The 16860-nt window shown below is 37.8% G+C and overlaps 1 protein-coding gene across 1 annotated transcript in view; it reads left to right on the forward strand.

The window, feature by feature from the left end:
* Positions 1-1860: 1860 nt before the first annotated feature.
* The window catches only part of ZPLD1 (zona pellucida like domain containing 1), a 51595-nt gene continuing 36595 nt past the window's right edge, over positions 1861-16860 (forward strand). The window contains exon 1 of the mRNA XM_027552117.1: positions 1861-1966. Coding sequence (XP_027407918.1) covers positions 1861-1966 — 106 coding nt within the window. The remainder of the gene's footprint in view (positions 1967-16860) is intronic.

A 16860-nucleotide genomic window follows, 5' to 3' on the forward strand; every position in this document is an offset into this window, starting at 1 on the left:
AAAAAACAACAAAAACAAATGATGATAAATGGCAACCAAAATAACACTAAATATATTTAATAACAGATGATGTTTAGGTAGCTTATGCAGCAAACTCTCATCAGAAAGATCTGGAGTTGAACTCTAGTCCCTCCACTTGTTTTCCATGTCACTTTAGTATCCTGAGACTTATTTTTCTTTTTCAGTACACAGAGTAGTAAATTCAATATCATCAGGTTATAAACACCTGATGTTTATATATGAATGAGGGACTATAGGAAAATTATCTGGCAATACACTGCTTTCTTTGTATACAGCATCCACTCAATAAATATTATTTTTCTCCTGTGGGAGAATATAAAAGCTAGAAAGCATTTCTGAATAATAAAAATGACTTGCCAATGAAAATTCCTGAGTCCCTCAGGCTGGGAGACCTCTCTAGATAGAGAGATAACAGTGTGTGTCTCCAGTGCCTTCTAGCAATTAATGGAATTCATCATGAGCAGGAAGTTGTGGAGACTTCACTGTGTGTGTGGTGGGATGTACCTTTCAGGCATAAGCTGCTGTCTTTCCTAACAATCTTCTGTAGACTCCAAAAGAACAAGGCTGTTGTAGTCTATCTGAAATGTCCCGAGGAGCTAGACATTGAAGGCATAGGTGTGGTCAAGAGACCCCAGGGTCTAGGTCAGCCATTTGTGTGAGCCTTTTGTTATAGAGTGTCCTACCAGATCAGGTATATGGTTGTTCTTCCAAAAGTCATTAGGTTTGTGTCTGAGTGGTAAGTGACAGTGACAAAGAAGGAAGCTCCTGTTGAATTAATATTTTTTTCTGTTTATTTTTGGGAAGAAACTTGTGCTTTCCTTTCCCACATCCTCACCAATGTGACTTTGTTAATAATAAACATGTTATACTAAAAACATGATTCAAAAGCAAGATGTATTTCCTTCCTTTTGCTAAAGGCTATGCTTGGTCATCTAAGGGCAGATCATTAAGAACAGCTTAGACGTTATTATTCCCCCAAACCCAAAAGCTTTAAACATGCAATAAATTATTTGAGTAAGCTATTTACAATTTTATTTTATTTTTGTTTTTTATTCACAGATCAAAACCACCAACCCAAAAGAATTATTTTCCCAATGCACAGACTGTGCTCTGATAACAAGCTGGCATTTCTAGAAGATATTTTAATTCTATAAGGCCAGTAAAAGACTTAGGAAAAAAAATTTAAACATCAGGCTTACTGGTATTTAAGTATTAAAGTCAATTTATATTTATTTGTTCAACACATAGACAATTTCTATTATACTCTTCTAAGAATTCAAGGTTTTCATAATTCTATATCAGATATCATCCACTAATGAGCAGTCACTGGAGGAACCATAATATTATTCCACACACAGTATTTTTCTGTTCTCCCTTTGCTTTATTCCTTTGTTTCCTGAGAAAATGATATATAAACCATCGATTTTGAGAAATATCAATATCCTGGGATTCCTTTGCTGAGAAGAAAGATTTCTTGACATTATTTGTTCATTAATAGCATTGAGGATTCTCTGAAAATCGACTCTTGGGGGTTAAATCCCTCAGACTATGGATATTCTACTTTAAATGGTATCGTTGCCTCCACATCATCAGTCTCCTTTGCTATGCTGTTCTACTCTACCAAATACTTGGTTTGAGTTCTTCCTATTTATAATAAAAATCTTTCATTTACAAATGTTTTGATTTATATCTTAGCTCTTCTACTACAAAAGTATAGCTTTGTTATACTTGGCAAACTGAAGTCAAAGAATGAGTTGAGATCAGCCTCAGTCTTCCCAGCAAGTAAGAGTGAAGGCTGGTGATGTCCACATGAAAAATAACTCTTTTCTAGGTTTTGCAATGGAACAGATATGGTTGCTGTTGCTACTAACAACTAGAGTGCTTCCAGGGTCTGCTCAGTTCAATGGCTACAATTGTGATGCCAATCTCCACAGTAGATTTCCTGGTAAGTCTGAAACCAATCTTTTCTCTAATTGTATCTGTAGAGAGTGATTATGTTTAAATAGAAAATCATTTAAATGCATATGTAAAATGAGGGGGATATCTGTCTTTATTAAGTGGATATTAACAAATGGAAAATGACAAAAGACATTTTTCTGAAGTTGTAATTTATAACCATATTAACATATAAAATGTTCATTGTATTAGTTTATATTATTATAATGGCTGCTCACAGATGTGAAAAATATTAGCTAATGATTCATAAAATTGGGAGAGGCTAATGTCATTCAAAGTTTGTCTACTTGATGGATTTTTTCACATAAATTAATTCAGACTTTAAAAATTTCCATTATATTCTAATAGATTTATTTAGGAAGAATACTTAGAAAATGATTGTGAAATATTATATAGTACTCAAACAAAATACTCTTCCAATGAAATGTTGGTCACCAAAATACACAGGCCAGCTTCAGAATGCATTTCAAGCAATCCATTAATATTTTGACAGACATGAGACTTTGACCATCTTGATGGATGTGTCCCACAGGTTGTTAAAATCTGCATTTTTTTAGAGGTAATTTAAGGTTTCACTTAAGTATTCATCTTTTTATATCAGCTGAAGTTATAGAGCCATAGTTCAATATTTACAAAAAAAGGATTAGGTAATCTGAAACTATTTTTCTACATATGTATTGCAAACTGAGATACATTCTGTCATGTTTTACATGCTCCTATGTTTGGAGCACAGCAGAGCAACAGCACATCTACACAGAGCAATCAGTAGGTAGTTATTTAGTTGATGTGAAGTATTGAACACAGGTAATCTGGCTTGCTCCAGAATAAAGAAAGAATATGTAGAAATATCTTCATAAGCCCAGATCTAGTAGGAGACTATTTGGTAGGTTAAGTAAAATAAGGAGTTCAGGATGGGGAATGTCTAAAAGCAAGTATACAAAGGTAAGTTCAGGCAGGGTTCTTAATAATTTTGAGTACACAAATGATAGGATTTTTTTTTAACTGTTTTACTATAGAAAATTTAAAACATATTCAAAAGTAGAGATTAGTAAAAAAACAAAAACAAAAACACACACCCATAGTAATCATCCAGCTTCATCAGTTGTCAGCATTTATAAATTTTGTTTCATATGTCTTTCCTACTACTCCCATCCCTAAAATATTTAAAATAAATTAATTATTCATGTTTCATTATATATAAGTGACAAGAACTTTAAAATCATTACACTTATTTGTTTAACAAACTTAATAATAATTCCTTAATATCACTCAATATTCAGTCAAGTTGCCTCTAAATCAATACGGTACATTTGTTGATGTATTTCTTGAGTCTGTTTTAATATATAGCATGCCTTAGCTTTCCTAAAATGCCATTTATCTCTGTAAGTAACTTGGTCATTTGTTTCTTAGAATTCCAACACTTTGGATCTGGTTGAGTGTAACTCCTTTGTGTCATTTAACATACTCCTCTTTCCCTATATAACCTGTTAACTTATTAGAGCTAGAGGTTTGAATAAATAAATGCAGGTTCAGTTGTTTGGGCAAAAGTAATTTGTGTAATGAAAGTGTTTCAACTTTATTTTGTAGGCAGTGAAGAGCCATTGCATCTTTTTAAACACACCTTTTTAAGGATTTTATATGGTCACATTTTATTTGAGAAAGTAGACATTGGGGGAAAATGTGAAAGACAGAATCAAGTTAGAAGAGACTAGAGGCAGAGAGCAGAGAAGGCAATGGTACCCCACTCCAGTACTCTTGCCTGGAAAATCCCATGGATGGAGGAGCCTGGTGGGCTGCAGTCCATAGCGTCGCTAAGAGTTGGACACGACTGAGCGACTTCACTTTCACTTTTCACTTTCATGCATTGGAGAAGGAAATGGCAACCCACTCCAGTGTTCTTGCCTGGAGAATCCCAGGGATGGCAGAGCCTGGTAGGCTGCCGTCTATGGGATCACACAGAGTTGGACACGACTGAAGCGACTTAGCAGCAACAGCAGCAGCAGCAGAGGCAGAGAGAAATGTCACGAAGCTATGGCAAGGGAAGCAGTATAAGGAGGCAGCTATTCAGAGATAAGTATTTTGTGGTGGATACATCAGAACTTGAGAACTGATTTGATTTGGGAGGTGAGCCAAGGAGAAGACCAGAGGGTATTTTGAAATTGAATAATTGAATGTTGATACTGTTAACTAACACTGAAAGCATAGGGCATTTACATGTTTTAGAAAGGAAGTTTGGATTTGAAAAGAATGACTTTGAAGTACTTTTAGAATGTAGAGAGGCAGCCTCTATCCAGAAATAGGAAATACAGACCTGGTTTGAGGAGAGAGGCTGAAAACGGAAAAAAGCTGTGTGAGAGTTGAATCCCCGTGCAGCGAGTGAGCAATGAATGAGAGACAGGAGAAGGCAGAAGGAAAGGTGTGGAAATACATTACTCTTTAAATAACTTTGGTGGTAAAGAAAAGAGGGGGAATAAGCTGAGCCAGCAATTAAGTGAAAAAAAAAGGATTTGGGGATTAGAGCACTAGAGACACCTAATCTATTACATAAGAATATGAATCAGCAAAGGAGAAATATTCAGAGACTGGGGATACTAACAAAAAAAATACTAACAAAGTATATACATGAGCAAAGGGAAAGTATTCAGAGATTGGAATACTAACAAAGAAATACTTCATGTAATGAGGAAAGTAAATATGGAAGAGATCAAAGGTACAGGTGGGTAGGAGTTCACTTTGGAAAAGTGGTAGCTATTTACTTGATTTAGGAAAGAAGAGAGATAAAAGATACAGGCTGAGAAGTTGAGAGGTTTTAATTGTGTTCATCTCCTCAGTGAAGTCGGAGGCTTAAGCCCTCAGAGAGGGAGGGGCCATAGGCCTGGCCGAGGCCTGGGAAGGGTAGTCAAGTCTTAATCTATTATGGATGGAAAAGAAAGCCAAAATGTAGGAAGATTGCTCAGTAGAGAGAATACAGCTGATGTTGTAGTTATTATACTTGTAAAGGTAAATTGAACATGTAAATGAGCCAAGGAGTGACTAGGACAGCAAAAGGAAGTATTTTTCATGTGAAAGTGAAAGTGAAGTCGCTCAGTTGTGTCCGACTCTTTGCAACCCTATGGTCTATAGCCTACCAGGTTTCTCTGTCCATGGGATTTTCCAGGCAAGGATACTGGAGTGCTTTGCTATTTTCTTCTGCAGGAGATCTTCCCAACCCAGGGATCAAACCCGGGTCTCACACATTGTAGGCAGATGCTTTACTATCTGAGCCACCAGGGAAGTCACCATTTTTTTTTTTAATGCGGTAAATTTTAAAAATGATGTGGAAGCTTCCATCTACAGTAGTACTTGCAGATCACCAGCATCAAAATCAGCTGAGATAGTTGTTATGTTTGGACTTCATCACTTCACCCCAGATGTGCTGTGCTGTGCTTAGTTGCTCAGTCATGTCTGACTGTTTGCGACTCCATGGACTGCAGCCCATCAGGCTCCTCTGTCCATGGGGATTCTCCAAGCAAGAATACTGGAGTGGCTTGCCATGCCTTCTCCAGGGGATCTTCCCAACCCAGGGATTGAACCCAGCTCTCCTGCATTGCGGGCAGATTCTTCACTGACTGAGCAACCAGGGAAGCCCTTACCCCCGATATGAAGTGTCAGAATCTCTGAACGTGGTACTGGGCATTTTTAAAAAATCCTGCAGGTGAGTCTCATATGCATTTTGATTGAGAACAATTGACAATAATGTGTTAGATTATTGAGTCCATTATTCCAGTCAAAAGCATAATCATGTATTAAGGAAATATAACTAAAAACAAAATCTTCTCCCAACCCAGAAATCCTTTCCACTAACATGGAAGATATGAAAACACTCATTGAATTAGCATTAAACCAGAATAGGATATTCAATACAGGCAATTCACTGAAAGTTTGCAAAGGCAGAAAGGAGTCTCACTCTTTTACATAGTCAAGCAGAGACAACAAATTATATGCATATTTTCAAAATAAGTAATAACTGTCCTAAAGTAAGAGGGCTTGGCAGCACCATTTGTCATGTATAGTTCATCCTAAATTTACCTGGTTATTGGAGTGACCATTCATGCTAGTGTATTAGCTTTATCCAGAGAAAAAATAAAATTCTCACATCTTTATGAAAGGAGGTACTTTTGCAATTTGAAGCAAGGTTCCAACTGAAGTTAGGCTCCCAGCCTTCCCAAACTGTGATATAAGGGTACTACTTTCCTTGATGTTTATATTTCTAAGAGATAGTTCCCAAGTCCTTGAGAAAGAAGTCCCTCAGTCATAAAGCTAATTTTCAAAAGAATTTATATACATTTCACGAAGATGAGAAAGTACTTATGTGTTTTCTGATTTAAAATGATCTCTTTATTTTCAACAGGGAAAATTAAAATTTGTATTTGTTCTTACACATTTTTGCATTTTTATTTCTGGTGGGCTTAGACAAGTATCCAAACTTCCCAAACCTATGCATATACAAACACATATTGTTGCAATTTAAAATTTATATTAAAAAGTATCTAAAATTCAGATAAATTAGAAAGCCCAAGAGAGGCTTTAGTTATATGGATATTCTTTTCAAGAATTTTTGCAGCCCAGTTTTTAAACCCATTTTTGCAGATTGCTTGCAAAAGAAGATCAGAGTGAATAAATAAAGCCTGAAGGTTAATTGCTCACTTCCCTCTTGACTTGTGGCTTCTCTTCCACATCAAGATCACCCTTGATGTCATCAAGAGTTCCACAAGCTGCTCAGATACTAAGCAAAGGCCTAGAATGAGAATGAGTCTGGCAAAGGAAGGAGCTATCTAAATGCAAAGTAATGTTAATAATGATGAGAGTAATCATCTCACCCTATCTGACCTTTGCTGTTTCATGATATTAGAACTATTTTCTTTAATTTCCATGGCATTTATCCTTGAGTCAAGGGAACTATCATGGTTTAATTTATTTTAAATTTAAAGGGACACCATTTAATTTTAAAGGTAGTTAACTCTTGGCTATCCAAACTAATAGTAGGGAATAGACTCTTGCCCCACTGACATTATAATTATGCTCTTCCAAGAATAAAACTCAAACCATAGTTGACTTTTCGAATACCAAGGAATTATTTGGCTGCCAAAGTGAAATATACAGGTAAGTCTTTTTGGCTCCTGCAATAATGTACACTAGTCTCTTTTTTAGAAGACGGTGTATATAAGAGTCTGCTAGAGCTTCTAAGTCCCTAAAGAAATCTGTAATGATAAAGGCACAATCAAGGAAAAGATTAGGTTTATGACACCAGAAACTTTGTGACCTGACATTGTTTTATGATGAACTAATGAGTCATAGGAAACTGAATGTTAGTGTTATATAACTTGTCATTTTGTATTCTATTTGAAATAGCACCAAGAAGGAGTAAATACAATACATTACATAATTTTCTCTTTTATTTCTTAAAACAAACCTACAAAACTGTTTTTAATTTTCATTTTACAATACAAAGATTGAGAATTAGAATTTGTCTAGTATTGGGAAGCTAGCAATTGTCAGAGATATAAAACTAGAACTCTTTTCATCAAACCATGATGCTTAAAGTAATTTTGAACACTAAGTTTAAAAAATGTTATCTGTAGAAAACCAAACAATCCAATTATAAGTGGGCAAACAAATGAATGGACATTTTTTTCAGAAAAGCTGTATAGATGGCCAAGAAACACATGAAAAGATACTCAATATCACTAATCTTCAAGGAAATGCAAGTCAAAACCACAATGAGATATTATCTTACATTTTTCATAATCGGTATTATGAAAGAGACAATAGATAACAAATGCTGGTGAGAGTGTAGGAAAAACAAGAATACTTGGGCACTACTGATGGAAATGTAAATTGGTGTAGCCCCTACGGAAAACAGTTTTATAAAGATTCCTCAAGAAAGTAAAAACAGTACCACCATACAATCCAGCAATTCCATTTCTGTGCATATTATGTGAAGGAAATAAAATCTTTGTGACAAAGAGACATCTGTACCTGTATATTCACTGTAGCATTATTTACAAATAGCCAAGACATGGAAACAATTGAAATGATTATCAATAGATGAATTGATGAAGAAGATGTGAGATACACACACACACATATGTGCACAATTCAACTATAAAAAGGAGGGAAATTCTGCCATTTGTGATAACATGGATGGGCTGTAAAGGTTATTATATTAAGCAAAATGCAATACAGAGAAATACAAATCTACATGATCTCATTCATAGGTAGAATCCAAAAGGCAAAACCAAAGCTCATAGAAAATGAGAATAGATTTTTTGTTACCAGACTCAGCGGTGGGGACATAGGAAAATGAACGAGAGTGGTGAAAAGGTACAGACTTCCCATTGTAAGATAAGTAAATACTAGGGGTGTAATGTTCATTGGAAGGACTGAGGCTGAGGCTGAAACTCCAATACTTTGGCCACCTCATGTGAAGAGTTGACTCATTGGAAAAGACTCATGCAGGGAGGGATTGGGTGCAGGAGGAAAAGGGGACAACCGAGGATGAGATGGCTGGATGGCATCACTGACTCGATGCACATGAGTTTGGGTGAACTCCAGAAGTTGGTGATGAACAGGGAGGCCTGGAGTGCTGTGATTCATGGGGTGGCAAAGAGTCAGACACGACTGAATGACTGAACTGAACTGAATGTTAAACATGAGATTATAGTTTACACTGTTGTGTATTTAAAATATATTAAAAATTGCTAAGAGAGTAAGTCCTAAAATTTCTCATTACAAGGGAAAAAAAGCACTTTTTCCTTGTTTTTTTTTTTTTTTTTGGGTATTTATATGAATGATGGCTCAATATTCAGATCAGATCAGATCAGATCAGTTGCTCAGTCGTATTTATATTAAATTTATTACTTAAATTTATTTTTATAATCATTTCACAATTAATATAAGTCAATTCATTATGCTGTAAACCTTAAACTTATATGGTGTTGTATGTCAGTTAGGAAAGAAAGCTTACAGTGAATGGTGCTGGATTCTTGATTTCCAAAGAAGATTTAGCTTTGGGACCAGAGACCAGGCTTGATCACTCAAGAGCTTTTGTGTAGCATGGTTTTATTTAAGTATGAAGAGGGACAGAGAAAGCTTCTGATATAGACTTCAAAAGGGGGACAGAGAGTGTCCCCCACTCACTAGTCTTAGCAAGGGAGCTATATACTTTTTTAGTTGGTTATTCAGTTCAGTTCAGTTTATTCACTCAATCGTTTCTGACTCTTTTTGACCCCAAGAACCACAGCACACCAGGCCTCCCTGTCCATCACCAACTCGCAGAGTTCACACAAACTCATGTCTATTGAGTCAGTGATGACATCCAGCCATCTCATCCTCTGTCGTCCCCTTCTCCTCCTGCCCTCAATCTTTCCCGGCATTAGGGTCTTTTCAAATGAGTCAGATCTTCACATCAGGTGGCCAAAGGATTGGAGTTTCAGCCTCAACATCAGTCCTTCCAATGAACACCCAGGACTGATCTCCTTTAGGATGGACGGTTGGAACTCCTTGCAGTCCAAGGGACTCTCAAGAGTCTTCTCCAACACCACAGGTCAAAAGCATCAATTCTTCTGCTCTCAGCTTTCTTTATAGTCCAACTCTCACATCCATACACAACTACTGGAAAAACCATAGCCTTGACTGGATGTACCTTTGTTGACAAAATAATGTCTCTGCTTTTTAATATGCTATTTAGGTTGGTCATAACTTTTCTCCCAAGGAGTAAGTGTCTTTTAATATCATGGCTGCAATCACCATCTGCAGTGATTTTGGAGCCCCTCAAAAATAAAATCTGACACTGTTTCCACTGTTTCCCCATCTATTTGCTATTAAGTGATCAGACTGGATGCCATGATCTTAGTTTTCTGAAATTTTTCTGAATTTTCTTAGTTTTTCTGAAGCCAATTTTTTCACTCTCCTCTTTCACTTTCATCAAGAGGCTCTTTAGTTCTTCTTCACTTTCTGCCCTAAGGGTGGTGTCATCTGCATATCTGGGGTTATTGATATTTCTCCCAGCAATCTTGATTCCAGCTTGTGCTTCCTCCAGCCCAGTGTTTCTCATGATATACTCTTCATATAAATTAAATAAGCAGGGTTAATTGGTTATTACAGTAAATCAAAAGAATGTCTCAAGGCTGTATAGATCTTACTAGACCCACTCTCACCATTTACATTTTAAGATGACAGGTTTAGAACTAACAGTAGAAAGATTTTACCAGACCAACTCTCATAAAATACAGTTTAGGATAACAGGATTAGTCAGAAGGTTTTCAAGAAGGAGAAACTCTCCTCAAGAAGGCTACATTGTTGTTATATGATCCTTAGTACAGAGTTTAAGCTGAGTTGTTTTGTTGTGTAATCATCTGCTCTGGGCTTAAACAAAAAACATTTTATGTGACTAAGACTAAGGAATGTAGAGAAAATAAATGTTTGTCCTTTTCTCCTCCTTGAGAATTCCAGATCCCTCTCTCTTCCTCTAGGACTCCGGACTTCTTATCAACCTGCCTAGGAATTGAATCAATTAATTGTATCCCAATAAAAGTGAAATTTGCTAATAACCTCAGATATGCAGATGACACCACTGTTCTGACAGGAAGCAAAGAAGAACTGAAGAGCCTCTTGATGAAAGTGAAGAGGAGAGGAAAAAGTTTGTTTAACTCACCATTCAGAAAACTAAGATCATGGCATATGGTCCCATTACTTCATGGAAAATAGTTGGGGAAACAATGGAAACAGTGACAGCCTTTATTTCTAGAGGCTCCAAAATCACTGCAGATGGTGACTGCAGCCATGAAATTCAAAGACACTTGCTCCTTGGAACAAAAGTTATGATCAACCTAGACAGGATATTAAAAATCAGAGACATTACTTTGTCAACAAAGGTCCATCTAGTCAAAGCTATGGTTTTTCCTGTAGTCATGTATGGATGTGAGAGCTGGACTACAAGGAAAGCTGAGCACTGAAGAATTGATGCTTTTGAACTGTGGTGTTGGAGAAGACTCTTGAGAGTCCCTTGGACTGCAAGGAGATCTAACCAGTCCATCCTAAAGGAAATCAACCCTGAATATTCATTGGAAGGCCTGATGCTGAAGCTGAAACTCCAATTCTTTGGCCACCTGATACAAAGAGCTGACTCATTTGAAAAGACCCTGATGGTGGGAAAGATTGAAGGCAGGAAGAGAAGGGGAAGATAGAGGATAAGATGGTTGGATGGCATCACTGGCTCAATGGACATGAGTTTGAGTAAACTCTGGGAGTTGGTGAATAACAGGGAGGCCTGGTGTGCTGCAATCCATGGACTCGCAAAGAGTCAGACATGACTGAGTGACTGAACTGAACTGAACTGAACTGAAAGGTAAAAACAGCATGTAAATGGAGAATCACAATAGAAATTTCCATATTAAAGAATTTGAAAAATGCTGTGGTAGAAAAATTTATTTAGCTTTTATCCAGGAGCATCTTTACTAAGGAAATCTTTTTTTCCTAATTCAGTTTAGTTCAGTTGCTCAGTTGTATCCAACTCTTTGCGACCCCATGAATAGCAGAGGCCTCCCTGTCCATCACCAACTCCCAGAGTTTACTCAGACTCACATCCATCGAGTCAGTGATGTCATCCAGCCACCTCATCCTCTGTTGTCCCCTTCTCCTCATGCCCACAATCCCTCCCAGCATCAGAGTCTTTTCCAATGAGTCAACTCTTCGCATGAGGTGGCCAAAATACTGGAGTTTCAGCTTTAGCATCATTCCTTCCAAAGAAACCCCAGGGCTGATCTCCTTCAGAATGGACTGGTTGGATCTCCTTGCAGTCCAAGGGACTCTCAAGAGTCTTCTCCAACACCACAGTTCAAAAGCATCATTTATTCGGCACTCAGCTTTCTTCACAGTCCAACTCTCACATCCATACATGACCACAGGAAAAACCGTAGCCTTGACTAGATGGACCTTTGTTGGCAAAGTAATGTCTTTGCTTTTGAATATGCTATCTAGGTTGGTCATAACTTTCCTTCCAAGGAGTAAGCGTCTTTTAATTTCATGGCTGCAGTCACCATCTGCAGTGATTTTGGAGCCCCCCAAAAATAAAGTCTGACACTGTTTCTACTGTTTCTTCATCTATTTCCCCTGAAGTGATGGGACTGGACGCCATGATCTTCGTTTTCTGAATGTTGAGCTTTAAGCCAACATTTTCACTCTCCTCTTTCACCTTCATCAAGAGGCTTTTTAGTTCCTCTTCACTTTCTGCCATAAGGGTGGTGTCATCTGCATATCTGAGGTTATTGATATTTCTCCCAGTCATCTTGATTCCAGCTTGTGCTTCCTCCAGCCCAGCATTTCTTATAATGTACTCTGAATATAAGTTAAATAAGCAGGGTGACAAGATACAGCCTTGACGTACTCCTTTTCCTATTTGGAACCAGTCTGTTGTTCCATGTCCAGTTCTAACTGTTGCTTCCTGACCTGCATACACATTTCTCAAGAGGCAGGTCAGGTGGTCTGCTATTCCCATCTCTTTCAGAATTTCCCACAGTTTATTGTGATCCACACAGTCACAGGCTTTGACATAGTCAATAAAGCAGAAATAGATGTTTTTCTGGAACTCTCTTGCTTTTTCCATGATCAAGCAGATGTTGGCAATTTGGTCTCTGGTTCCTCTGCCTTTTCTAAAACCAGCTTGAACATCTGGAAGTTCACAGTTCACGTATTGCTGAAGCCTAGCTTGGAGAATTTTGAGCATTTCTTTACTGGTGTGTGAGATGAGTGCAATTGTGTGGTAGTTTGAGCATTCTTTGGCACTGCCTTTCTTTGGGACTGGAATGAAAACTGACCTTTTCCAGTCCTGTGGCCACTGCTGAGTTTTCCAAATTTGCTGGCATATTGAGTGCAGCACTTTCATAGCATCATCTTTCAGGATTTGAAATAGCTCTACTGGAATTCCATCACTTCCACTAGCTTTGTTCATAGTTATACTTTCTAAGGCCCACTTGACTTCACATTCCAGGATATCTGGCTCTAGGTGAGTGATCACACCATCGTGATTATCTGGGTCGTGAAGATCTTTTTTGTACAGTTCTTCTGTGTATTCTTGCCACCTCTTCTTAATATCTTCTGCTTCTGTTAGGTCCATTTCTGTCCTTTATCGAGTCCATCTTTGCATGAAATATTCCCTTGGTATCTCTAATTTTCTTGAAGAGATCTCTAGTCTTTCCCATTCTGTTGTTTTCCTCTATTTCTTTGCATTGATCGCTGAGGAAGGCTTTCTTATCTCTTCTTGCTATTCTTTGGAACTCTGCATTCAGATGCTTATATCTTTCCTTTTTTCCTTTGCTTTTCACTTCTCTTCTTTTCACAGCTATTTGTAAGGCCTCCCCAGACAGCCATTTTGCCTTTTTGCATTTCTTTTCCATGGGGATGGTCTTGATCCCTGTCTCCTGTACAATGTCATGAACCTCCATCCATAGTTCATCAGGCACTCTATCTATCAGATCTAGTCCCTTAAATCTATTTCTCACTTCCACTGTATAATCATAAGGGGTTTGATTTAGCTCATACCTGAATGGTCTAGTGGTTTTCCCTACTTTCTTAAATTTTAGTCTGAATTTGGCAATAAGGAGTTTACGATCTGAACCACAGTCAGCTCCTCATCTTGTTTTTGTTGACTGTATAGAGCTTCTCCATCTTTGGCTGCAAAGAATATATTCTATCTGATTTTGGTGTTGACCACCTGGCGATGTGCATATGTAGAATCTTCTCTTGTGTTGTTGGAAGAGGGTGTTTGTTATGACCAGTGCATTTTCTTGGCAAAACTCTATTAGTCTTTGCCCTGCTTCATTCTGTATTCCAAGGCCAAATTTGCCTGTTACTCCAGGTGTTTCTTGACTTCCTACTTTTGCATTCCATTTCCCTATAATGAAAAGGACATCTTTTTTGGGTGTTAATTCTATAAGTTCTTGTAGGTCTTCATAGAACCATTCAACTTCAGCTTTTTCAGCGTTACTGGTTGAGGCGTCGACTTGGATTACTGTGATATTGAATAGTTTGCCTTGGAAACAGAGATCATTCTGTCATTTTTGACATTGCATCCAAGTACTGCATTTCGAACTGTTTCGTTGACCATGATGGCTACTCCATTTCTTCTGAGGGATTCCTGTTGTTTGAATGAGTACCAGTATTTCACAGGAAATACAATAGTTAATCAGCTTATTTCATTGATAGACTTCTTGGGTGAGTCAATCAAAATGAGCTGTCCTATTTTGTGTTAAACTTTGCTTGCCCATTGCACTGTTCTGTGCCCAAAGCCAGGGTGGAAAATGGGATAATTATTCCAGGGAATATGCTCTGGCCCTCTGTGCAGATCAGAAAGGCCAGCACTCCTTCTTTCCTACACAGCAGTAGTGTTTGGCCCCAAGCTGTGAAGAGGATGCCTGCTTTCACTTTGCAGAAGAACTAATCCAGACAGCGATTGCTGATCACATCCTGATTAATCTTCAGTGATGAAGTGCACTGTTGAGAAGAGGAATTCGTCAGCAAGTGCATTGACTGAACGATTCAGAGTCCCTCCCTTTCTTTATTTTAATAATGAAGTTCTTTACTGCATGAAATTTTTTATTTCTTCTACTTGTGTAAATAAAACCTATATTCCTTCTTCTGCTTGAAAAAGTCTGAACTCTTCTAATTCCAAAGAATGTGCAGCAGCAAGTTCACATAGAAGTCTGCAGTTAGTCTGAGACTGTATATTCATTTCTTACAACCCTGCAAACCACAGCTTTCACTCACTAATGAAAAACAGATGTGGAAAATTGAGGTGGCTAGGTACCTGTTCAATACAGAGAGGAAACCTGAATTCCTCATCCACTTTAAAATCTTCATCAACTGCTGATATTTGGGGTAGATAAAATATCAGTACCCCTTTAAACTTCTTGCTTTTTTAGCACCAAAACCTTAATATTGTATAAAAACTCAGGAGGAGAAGTAGTTTTCAAAAATGAGTTAAAACCACGCAAATAACATCTGTTTTCTAAGCAATTTTTAAAAAGTTTATGTGGTGTCAAATATCACTACTCTCATTTTATAGAGATAGAAATGGAAATAATATATAAATTACTTTTATAATCTGCTAAGATTATATAGTTTTGGAACATCTATTGGAGTACAAGAAATAAATAGAGTTGACCCTCTGTATCCACAGGTCCACATCTGTGGATTCAACCAAACTTGGGTTGAAAATATTGAGGAAAAAAAAATAAAAATTCCATGAAGTTCCAAAAGTAAAACTTGAATTTGCTGCATGCCAATAAATATTTACAAATAATTTACATAGCATTTACAATTACTTACATAAAATTTACATTTGGCACCCTACTCCAGTACTCTTGCCTGGAAAATCCCATGGACTGAGGAGCCTGGTAGGCTGCAATCCATTGGGTCGCTAAGAGTCAGACAGAACTGAGTGACTTCACTTTCACTTTTCACTTTCATGCATTAGAGAAGGAAATGGCAACCCACTCCAGTGTTCTTGCCTGGAGAATCCCAGGGACGGGGGAGCCTGGTGGGCTGCCATCTATGGGGTCACACAGAGTCGGACACGACTGAAGTGACTTAGCATAGCATAGCATAAGTAATCTAAAAATGATTTAAAGTATACAGGAGGATGTGCATGTAGGCTATATGCAAATACTATGCACGCTATTTTAATTAAGGGATTTGAGCATTTGTGGATTTTTATTTAATTTTGGTATCCAAGGATGGTTCTAAAGTCAACCCCACATGGATATTGAGGGATGACTGTCCTGTATTTCCAGGTGAGATTTCTATGGCACTATAAGGCAGCATGGGGCTTCCAGGTGGTAACGAATGGTAATGAATCTGCCTGCCAATGCAGGAGACCTGAATTCGATCCCTGGGTTGGGAAGATTGCCTGGAGCAAACAGCAACCCATTCCAGTCTTCTTGCCTAGGAAATCCCATGGACAGAGGAGCCTGGCTGGGTATAGTCCATGGGATTGCACAGAGTCAGACAGGACTTAGTGACTGGGCATGAACTCACAAAGTGCACTCTTCGGCTTACAGAAAAGGCTCTTCCTCTTGTATTGAATATCCAACATCCGCTGGATCATGGAAAAAGCAAGAAAGTTCCAGAAAAACATCTATTTCTGCTTTATTGACTATGCCAAAGCCTTTGACTGTGTGGATCACAATAAACTGTGGAAAATCCTGAAAGAGATGGGAATACCAGACCACCTGATCTGCCTCTTGAGAAATTTGTATGCAGATCAGGAAGCAACAGTTAGAACTGGACATGGAACAACAGACTGGTTCCAAATAGGAAAAGGAGTTCATCAAGGCTGTATATTGTCACCCTGTTTATTTAACTTATATGCAGAGTACATCATGAGAAACACTGGACTGGAAGAAACACAAACTGGAATCAAGATTGCTGGGAGAAATATCAATAACCTCAGATATGCAGATGACACCACCCTTATGGCAGAAAGTGAAGAGGAGCTAAAAAGCCTCTTGATGAAAGTGAAAGTGGAGGGTGAAAAAGTTGGCTTAAAGCTCAACATTCATATCATGTATGAAACGAGTTGCCAGTCCAGGTTCGATGCACGATACTGGATGCTCGGGGCTGGTGCACTGGGACGACCCAGAGAGATGGTATGGGGAGGGAGGAGGGAGGAGGGTTCAGGATGGGGAACACATGTATACCTGTGGCAGATTCATTTTGATATTTGGCAAAACTAACACAATATTGTAAAGTTGAAAAATAAAATAAAATTTAAAAAAATACATTAAAAAAATTGAAAAAAAATTGAAAAAAAAAGCTCAACATTCAGAAAACGAAGATCATGGCATC

The sequence above is a fragment of the Bos indicus x Bos taurus genome, chromosome 1, assembly GCF_003369695.1.
Source record: "Bos indicus x Bos taurus breed Angus x Brahman F1 hybrid chromosome 1, Bos_hybrid_MaternalHap_v2.0, whole genome shotgun sequence".
NCBI classification, from domain to species: domain Eukaryota; kingdom Metazoa; phylum Chordata; class Mammalia; order Artiodactyla; family Bovidae; genus Bos; species Bos indicus x Bos taurus.